This window comes from Centropristis striata, chromosome 10, assembly GCF_030273125.1.
Source record: "Centropristis striata isolate RG_2023a ecotype Rhode Island chromosome 10, C.striata_1.0, whole genome shotgun sequence".
In the NCBI taxonomy this organism is placed as follows: domain Eukaryota; kingdom Metazoa; phylum Chordata; class Actinopteri; order Perciformes; family Serranidae; genus Centropristis; species Centropristis striata.
The window spans coordinates 35,499,025-35,509,024 of record NC_081526.1 but is presented as its reverse complement, the minus strand read 5'-3'; the positions used below and the strand labels follow the sequence as shown (position 1 = coordinate 35,509,024).

General features: G+C 38.1%; 1 protein-coding gene across 1 annotated transcript in view; it reads right to left on the bottom strand.

Moving 5' to 3' along the window:
• tnfaip6 (tumor necrosis factor, alpha-induced protein 6) overlaps positions 1-9,056 on the bottom strand; it is a 14,449-nt gene extending 5,393 nt beyond the window's left edge. The window contains exons 1-3 of the mRNA XM_059343179.1: positions 8,882-9,056; positions 3,660-3,797; positions 653-814 (exon numbers count right to left, since the gene is read on the bottom strand). Coding sequence (XP_059199162.1) covers positions 653-814; positions 3,660-3,797; positions 8,882-8,981 — 400 coding nt within the window. The 5' untranslated portion in view covers positions 8,982-9,056. The remainder of the gene's footprint in view (positions 1-652; positions 815-3,659; positions 3,798-8,881) is intronic.
• Between the last annotated feature and the right edge of the window lie 944 nt (positions 9,057-10,000).

The following is a 10,000-nucleotide window of genomic DNA, read 5'->3' as shown; positions in this document are numbered from 1 at the left end:
TTAGACCACCCTTGTTTTCTTCAATTTGATATTCATTTTACAACTTAAGGTACATTTGTTTGGACAAATAAAATTGATAACAACAAAAATAGCTGATAAGAGTTTAATTTAGGAGATGATATCTAGACATTTTCCATGGTTTTATGATAATAACCACAACCATTATCAAGAGAACCATGAAAAATGTCTAGATATCAGCTCTTAAATTAAACTCTTATCAGCTATTTTTGTTGTTATCATTATATTTGTCCAAACAAATGTACCTTTAATTGTACAAGGGATTAAAATGAACAAGAAACTGAAGAAAAAGGGTGTTCTAATCATTTTTCCATGAATGTAACTGTTGATCTCTGCAGCTTTAATGTGCATACTGGTTCTGTAAAAATGAGCCTTTTTATGGTGGCGTCTTTGTCTTAGAATGACCTGCAGACTCAAACTGGACTCTCTAAAGCTGTCAGATAACTTTATTACAAGCTTTTTTCCAAACAACCAAGGTTCTGGTTAGTTTTTTATTCTGTACCACTGATATGTATTGCTCATGTAACTTTGCAGCCTTCTTGGCTGGAGCAACATTGAAAAGTGCTCTGAGTTGGTTTTAGCTGGTGAAATAAAACTCCTTCAGTGAAAGTGTTGAGTAAAGAGCTGAACTCACAGTTTGGGTTGTAGCAGTAAACGTCCCATCTCTCACTTTTGTTCCGTCTGTGTCCGTAGTCGACGATGCCGATCTTCCCAAAGCCACAGTTGGCTCCGGCCTTGACGATGGGGTAACCCACGTGACCTTTATCGAACCATCCAGCTGCACACACATGGAAACCTGAACAACAGCAGAAATATATCGGTCAATACAACAATACTGACTGATACTGAGTAAACAGAAAGTCTTTCTCTCATCTCTGACATAGACTGTATACATCAGGGGTGTCAAACTCTGGCCCGCGGGCCAAATTTGGCCCGCAGTGTAATTTTATTTGGCCCGCGAGGCAATACCAAATTATTATAATAACTACAAATCCCACAATGCCCTGCTGTTTTTTTTGCGCGTCAATCAGGACAGGACCCAGAAACGCGCTCCTCTGTGACAGTCGTCATAGCAACCTCAAGCTAGAGCTGTCTCCGAGCTACCGCTTCCCAAAAATTCCCGAAAAGAAAGGCAGAATTTATTAACCTGTTGAAAAAGTTTATTTTGATATTTAAATCAGAAGGAGGCAAATAGAAAAGAGGCATACGATTTTTATTTAATTTTTATTTAATAAATTAATGACATTGATGTGTTTTTTATTTGAAATTTGATTTTGCATGTCTGCACTATTTAGTTATATATTGTATGTTTATAAGCGTTGCTGGTTCCATATTTAATGTTAAAGCAAAACATGTTTGGTATATATTAAAAGGTTTATTTGTTCAATGTTGGCCCACGATTTTATTCAAGTTTTACATTTTGGCCCATTGTGTATTTGAGTTTGACACCCCTGGTCTACATAATGGATGTAGTCACCGTGAGGTCACCCATTGGTTTGTGGCCCGTTTGAGGCTTGGAGTATATCGTTACACTCGTCGCCATCTTTTTTTTCGGAAACGGGGAGCAGACCATATTTGGACTGTGGAGGAGGAGAGGGATCTGATCACTGTCTACAGCCTCTCTACACCTCAACCTGACTGACTCTTGTTAGCATTAACTGGAGCATTAACTGGATGTTAGTTTTGGCAGAAAACAAAAACTAAATGTTACTGACCTAAAAAAAAACTGAACAGCGACTCCTTGGAGTGTCTGTTAGTCCAACCAAACACTGAACAAGACATTTACTGAACAAAATGTTCAAACAAACTGTCATTAAGTGAAAATAAGGTGAAAGGGTTAAAGTAATGAGACCGAACCGGACGGAAACACGGACAACGACAAACAAGTTCACGGCTGGATACCATAGACATAATAAACATAATAATCTTTATTATGTCTATACTGGATACACATTGCTTTTCTTCTCTCCTGATTGATGACGGCTCGCCTTGTTAGTGACCTGTCAGTCAAAGGTAGCCCCGCCCCAAATAATAAAAATTCTTTATCTTCTATTTTCTTCTAAATGGGGCCATTATTAGAACTAGTAACATCAAATTGTCTTGAAGATTTTTTACTAGCGATTGAGACCATAGTGTTGTCCTAAAAAACATTTCTGAGGTAATAAATCAAGTAAGAAGTTTTCTAATTTTGTATTGAAATGAATGGAGCCAAATGCTTCTGCAGCCGTCAGCGCCCCCTGCTGGAGTCTTTGGTAGAATGCAGCTTGAGGGACTTCCTGGTTGCCTCCCTGCTCAGACCAGGAGGTTGCCGCTTGGTCTCTGCCAGCTTCTTAAGACACTTCTGGAGGCCATTACATTTATTTCTGTTGTTCTTTCTTGTTTATGTGGACAGAAGCCTCAGAGTTACTCAGAAGGACCTCCCGGGAGGACCGAGCGCCAACTGTGATGCTCCCCACCCAGGAAGGTGTGAGCAGCTTTTACTGTCCTCACAGGGACTATAAATACTCGGCACAGAGTCACGGAACAGAAATCACCGGTGGAAAGATGTGTTTCGCTCCCAGCGACCTCTGACCTCTGAACATGTGAACTTTCTTCTCCTACATGTTGAAAGCATTCCAGAGGAGTATCTTACTGTTACAGGACATAAGGTTTGATGTGTTTCTTGGGAGAGAGGAAAGACCAACAGGCCTGAGTTATGATCCGTGCAGTGAACCGTGTGTGTGTGTGTGTGTGTTCTTGTATTTCCTACATAGTGAGGACCAGAACACGTTTTTAACCAACAGAGTGAGGACATTTTTGCAAAGTGAGGACATTTCGGCCGGTCCTCACTTCTTTAAAGGCATTTTTGAGATTTTGTTTGATTTTGACTTTGTTTTAAGGGTTAAAGGTTACATGATTATGATAATTAACTGAAACTGTATTGTGAGATTACAAAACTAACTAAAATTACAGTAAAAATGTCCGTCATTCCTCTTTGTCAACTTTTTTTTCATACATAATGAAGATGGATAAGACAAAGGATATAAAGGCAAAATTTACTGTGACCTCTTTTAATCTCCCACCCAACAAATACCCCATTACAAAAAACTAAAACTAATAAAAACTGAACTAAAACCAAAGCATTTCAAAAAAGTAAATACTAAACTAAAACTAGCAAACTCACTTTAAAAACTCATTAAAACTAACTGAATTTAAAAACAAAAATTCACAACAAAATTCAAACTAAAACTAATGAAAAATACAAAACTATGTGGCTCAGTTGGTAGAGTTGGTTGGTCCCCAACCAAAGGGTTGGTGGTTCGATCCCTAACCGTCGAAGTATCCTTGAGCAAGATACTGAACCCCAAATTGCTCCCGATGCTGTGTTAATCAGTGTGTGAATGAATTCCCAATGGTGGCAGGTGGCACCGTTTAGGGTAGCCTCTGCCACCAGTATGAATGTGTGTGTGAAAGGGTGAATGAGCGCAGTCTGTGGTGTAAAGAGCTTTGAGTGGTCGCAAAAGCGACTAGAAAAGTGCTATATAAGTGCAGGTCCATTAACCATTTACCATAAACTTGCAAGGGAATTCACTATTCCAATGAGGGTCCTCACAAAGATAGAAGTACAAGAATGTGTGTGTGTGTGTGTGCAGGCAGCAGACCTATCTGGCGAGCCGCCTCCAGTTGTTGGTAAGTGGCGAGCTTCCCGCCCTCGTACTTGCAGACGGCCCGGGCCTCTCTGTAGGTCAGCTGGTATCTGCCTTTACGGGACTCGCGGTGGTAAACTCCAGCTGCCTGTTCTGTCACAGAGAGAGAGACAACATGTTAATACTGAAGACAAGAGGGGGTGGCATTTACTCAAAAGCTGAAAGAGTTAAAGGTCTTATAACATTAAGATGTGAGTATATGAAGTCCATTTTCATGCTCAATTGTGTCTCAGAAGTTGTTACAGCAAATCTTTTGGGTTGATACCATTTGTTACACAGATGTGGTGCTAAATTTGACCATTTTTAAGACCTCAAGAATGGATAAAAATGTGTAAACTTCCCTCTAGAATCCCACATTCAGACACCAAGAGCTTTAGAACAGCAGAAAGAAATCCATGCTGTGATTAGTTCCAGAAACACTTTTTAGATTTCTGTTTTTTCTCACCATTGTATGTTGTGTTGCCTGCTGAGAAAGCCCCTTATTGTGAATCTAGTGTCTCAGCCATCCATCCTCTGAATGCTCCAGGTCTCTAGTTTGTGGTTGTAAAGTTTCATGAGGCTGTGATTATTCTAGAGGTCACAGCAGCTCATTTTATACACTGAGCTCAAGTTTCACTCACTAACATCATCACACATGAAGAAAATTGGGCTCATTGAATCCACAAGAGTCTCAGCTTTCCAGTCAGACCCGATTTATGCAGCTCACAGACTGTTTAGGGATCCCAGGATGCAGAAATATTCACATATAATAGGTGGAAAATAACACATGTAATGCATGTTTTTTGCCTTTAACTGCATGTAATCAGCATAAAGTGGGCATGTCTGTAAAGAGGAGAGTTGTGGGTACCCTTAGAACCCATTTTCATTCGGATATATTGAGCTCCAAGGACCCCTTTGGGGGCTAACATCATCACACATGAAGAAAAATTGGGTTCATTGAATCCACAAGAGTCTCAGCTTTCCAGTCAGACCCGATTTATGCAGCTCACACACTGTTTAGAGACCCCAGGATGCTCAAAGATTCACATACAAGAGGACACAATAACACATTTCACTGCAGGAGAAACACTGCTTGGGTTCTGCCCCAAACAGCTTCTGATAAAGTGCATAAAGTGGGCATGTCACGTCTATAAACAGCCCAAATATTTAATCAACTATCATATGAAACAGAGAAGAGTAGTCAGGTTTCCTGCACAGATTATTGCCTTGTTGTCTCCTCGATTTATGCAGCTCACAGACTGTTTAGGGACCCCAGGGTGCAAAAATATTCACATATAATATGCCAAAATAACACATTTATTGCACATTTTTTGCCTTAAACATGTAATCAGCATAGAGTGGACATGTCTGTAAAGAGGAGAGTTATGTGTACACGTGGAACCCTTTTTCACTCATTTTTTTAGCTTCCTTCCCATGGGGGACCAGATGTTTGTCCAGTCACCAGATATCATAATAAAACACTGACTGAGAATGTTTTACTGCAGAATCAATACTTTTACTTTAAGTGCTTTAACCCTTTATCAGGCAAAGAACTATATTTGGTAACTTCAGGTAATATTTCGAGAAAAAAGTTGCAAATTTACTAGATTAAAGTGGCAAATCTACAAGAAAAAAAGTTGCGGATTTAAGAGATTTAAAGTGGCAAATCTGCGCGAAAAAAGTTGCAGATTTACGAGAAAAAAGTGAAAAAAAAACAACTTTTTTCTCCCAGATTCACCACTTTAACCCTTAATAGGTCACTCATTGAAATACTTACAAATTCCAAATTTCAACCCTAGAGAATATTGGAGGATATTACATACTGCCAGAATGTATAAAAAAAAACCATACGAAAATAATATTTTGAGAAAAAAGTTTACGAGATTAAAGTGGCAAATCTACGAGAAAAAAATGTGCAGATTTATGAGATTTAAAGTGGTGAATCTGGGAGAAAAAAGTTGCTTTTTTCCCACTTTTTTCTCATAAATCTGCGACTTTTTTCGTGCAGATTTGCCAATTTAAATCTCTTAAATCTGCGACTTTTTTTCTTGTAGGTTTGCCACTTTATCTAGTAAATTTGCAACTTTTTTCCCAAAATATTTGCTGACTCTAACTACCAAATATAGTTCTTTGCCTGATAAAGGGTTAAGTTTAATTTGCTGGTAATGCTCACATACTGAAATAAGGCTTTTAATTCTGCAGTCCAGCTCTGCAGGGCTGCAGGGCTGCAGCCAAGCAGGTGACGCAGCTGTTTGTGGTGAGAGGGTGAAGGTTAAATGAAGTTAGAAATAATATAATAATACATAAACAAGAGGAGCTGGTGGATTGTGTGACATTCTCTAGATTTCACCAGCTCACCAACAACCAGGTGACCTCTCTGCTCCGCGGGGGGCCTCTCTCAGCCTGTTTGGGCTTTAGGCACGCATGACTGCAGGACTGAGCTCAGAAATTAGCTTCATGTTGATATTTTGATCTGTTTAATAACTACTGCCTTCTGAGGACAGAAGTTGCATGAATAACAGAAAGAGTTGTGCATGTGATCCAGGTGAGACGGAGCCATGAACACGTAGGCCTGAAGAACGAGCTGCACAATGAATGTACACTACCAGTCAAAAGTTTTAGAACACCCCAATTTTTCCAGTTTTTTATTGAAAATCAAGCAGTTCAAGTCAAATCAACAGCTTGAAAGGGTACAAAGGTAAGTGGTGAACTGCCAGAGGTAAATAAAAAAAGGTAAAATATAACGTACATTTCAGAATTATACAAGTAGGCCTTTTTCAGGGAACAACAAGTGGGTTAACAACTTAACTCTATGGAGTCTTGGGCTATTTTGTCCATTTTTGAATTCTTTTCATGTCTTTGTAAGTCATTTTGTGTCTTTTTTTTGTAATTTTGTGTCTTTTTTTAGTCATTTTGTGTCTTTTGGTGTCTTTTTTGTCAGTTTGTGTCTTTTTTTGGTTATTTTGTGTCTTTTTTTAGTCCTTTAGTCCAGCTATTCTCAACCTTGGGGTCGGGACCCCAATTTCTGGGGGTCGCCAAATCATTTTGGAAGTCAGCTCTGTCTCCACTGTGTTAAAGTGTTTTAGTCTTTTCGGTCACTTAATGACTTTTTTTGTTCATTTTGTGTCTTTTTAGGTCATTTTATGTTTTTTTTTAATCATTTTGTGGTCAGTTTGTGTCTTTTTTGGTCAATTTGTGACTTTCTTTGGTCATTTTGTGTCTTTTTTGGTCATTTTGTGTCTTTTTTTGGTCCTTTTGTGTCTTTTTTTTGGTAATTTTGTGTCTGTTTTGATCATTTTGTGGTCAATTTGTGTCTTTTTTGGTCATTTTGTTTCTTTCTTGGGTGATCTGAACTGGACAACATGCATGTTAAATTGGGGGTCGCGACTCAAAAAGGTTGAGTACTGCTTTAGTCCAACATAAAATGCGATTTTTAATCTTTTTTTTACTTTCAAACCACTATCATGCTCAATTAAGAATTTTAAATGTTGCAAATGTGCATTAATTCCCCAGTACACTGAGACATTAAACTGCATCATTTTCAATTCAATTCTGGAAAAGTTGGTGTGTTCTAAAACTTTTGACCAGTAGTGTATGTTATATTCATTCATTTCAGGACAAAATTAGAAACACACTGTTTTCCCAAACTGTTATAAATGAGCTGGTGTGTTTGCATTGTGGAGTTCTCAGAGATGAAGTCATTCTGTGTGTTTACAGGCTCATAAACATGCAGTTTGGCCCAAAGTGAAGCTGCTGTTGCTGCTGCTGCCTTAACAACTCCTCACAATGTGCCTTTATGTTGGGAGACCTTATGCTGTGTTGGCAAAAACTGAACAGAAACAAACTCAGGCAAAGTATCCTGTGTGTGGAGAACAACACCGTGTCATGTTTCTAACAGGTTTGGGTCTTTCTGTTGGGTTGTTTTCTAACACAGAAGGAATAATGAGCCAGATATCAGTCCACAGAGCTGGTAGCTGACCTCAGACACTTGTAAGTGGCTCATTTTGTAACAAATACTCAGTTAATATTCCAGATCTGGAGCTGAAACAACACTGGGGCTCCTGTGTTGCTGCTTGGACCTCTAAAAATAACATTACACTGGGTAAAAGTAACTAGAGCTTTTGTTTGATTTATGCACCAATGATACGGCTCAATAATGGTTAAATTATTTTAAAAATAACACTAAAACTGGGTCGAAATAACACTTTTAACCCATAAGAGCCCAGACCTATTTATCCTTGAAGGAAACTTATGGGGGATATACCACAGACAAAGTGGACCACATAGAACACATTAATTTTTTTTTTTTAAAATACTACCTCTAAATGTCAAAGATCTGTGATGTCACATATTCGATACATTGGGCGTTTATGGTATTTATGTTTAGAATATTTCTTATTTTTGAAAAAATAGACATTTTCTGCTTACAGAAACACAAATTTGCCTTTTTCTTTGCATCTCCACAACATATATCAAAATTGTGACATTAATAGTGCTGTTTAACAACAAATTAATTTTCAGATTTGTTTTTAAGTAACAAAATAAGATAAAAACAGATAACAATTTGCCTTTTTGTTTGCATCTCAATAGCATATATCAAAATTGTGACTTTAATTTGTTGATTAATTTGTTAATTTTGGAGAGCTTACTTCTTGTCAAAGTCACGTAACGAGTCACTGAGGGATTTAATGAGTTAAGGTGAAGCATAAAGCTGAATATGGGAGATTCTAGAAGATTTAAAGTGTTTGTTACACTGGTGTCACCATAGGTTCTTATGGGTTAATCCTTATGGGTAAACCTCTGATCTACACGGGGTCAAAATGCGTATAAAACGTCATAAAATGGAAAATACCACTTTTAATGACGTTAAAACTCATTAAAGTCTGATAAGGAATAAACTAAAAGTGTAATATTCATAGTGGGAAACTTCTATAATTAGGCCTATTATGTTTCATAAAGCGACACAACTTTTTTAGTGTGTGTGAATCCGGCTTGGCTTATTAAAGTTCACTGTGTCAACATTTCCTCCGTCAAATTATGACACTTATAGTGTTCCAATAAATGATAATTTCTCGATAATGTGAGTTTTTAATGTCATTAGAGAGGTGGAGGTGCACAAAAACCGACGGGTTTGGGTTTTTTTTTTCTTTTTCTCTCGCTCCGATGACAAAACGACGGTAACAGAGAGAGAAACTCACCGAGCCAGATGGAGTTGTGAAATATTCCGTTCCTGTAGCCCCATGCCTGCGTCTCAGTGAGCAGGAAGCTCAGAGTCCAGAGCAGAGTGAAGAAGCGCATCCTGCAGCTGTCTGCTCCAGATGTTCACCAGCTCTCTGCCTCCTCCTCCTCCTCCTCCAGAGGCTTTATAGCGACTCCTGCCCCCACACAGAGACTACTGCTGCCCCCACATACCGGTAGTACTGCCCCCAGCAGAGAGCAGCACTGGAAGGAGTATTTAGTTTCTTTTCCGCAAAAGTGCTGCATTCAGAACTTGCTGAAATAGAAGTACAAAAGTGTCAGATTAAAAATGGACTTAAAGCAGTGGCGGTTCTAGACCAGTTTTACTGTGGGGGCCAAGGAGGGGCCAGTGTTGAGGGGCAAAGATGATATTTAAGCATTCAAAATCTTTGAATGTCTTGAAAAAGACACAAAATGAACAAAAAAGACACAAAATGACCCAAAAAAAGGCACAAAATGAGAAGACAGAATAACAAAAACAAAAAAAAATCACAGAAGACATAAAAATGACCAAAAAAGACACAAAATGACCAAAAAAAGACACAAAATGACCAAAAAAAGACACAAAATAACTAAAACAGACACAAAAAAGACACATAAATGACACCAATGACAAAAAAGACACAAAATGACTAAAAAAGACACAACAAAAGACACAAAATTACCCCCAAAAAAGACACAAAAAAGACACAAAATGACTTACAAAGACACGCAAAGACATGAAAGGGATTCAAAAATGGACAAAATAGCCCTATAAGACTCCATAGAGTTAAACTATTATACAATGTACTGAAGTAAAAGTACAAAAGTATCAGAATCAAAATGAACTTAAAGCAGTGGTGGTTCTAGACCAGTTTTACTGTGGGGGCCAAGGAGGGGCCAGTGTTTAATCAGAGGGGCACATTAGCACATGAAAACATGGCAAAGATGATATTTAAGCATTCAAAATCTTTGAATGTCTTGAAAAAAACACAAGATGACCAAAAAAGACACAAAATGACCAAAAAAAGACACCAAATGACAAAAAAGACACAAAATAACTAAAACAGATACAAAAAAAAGACACATAAATGACAAAA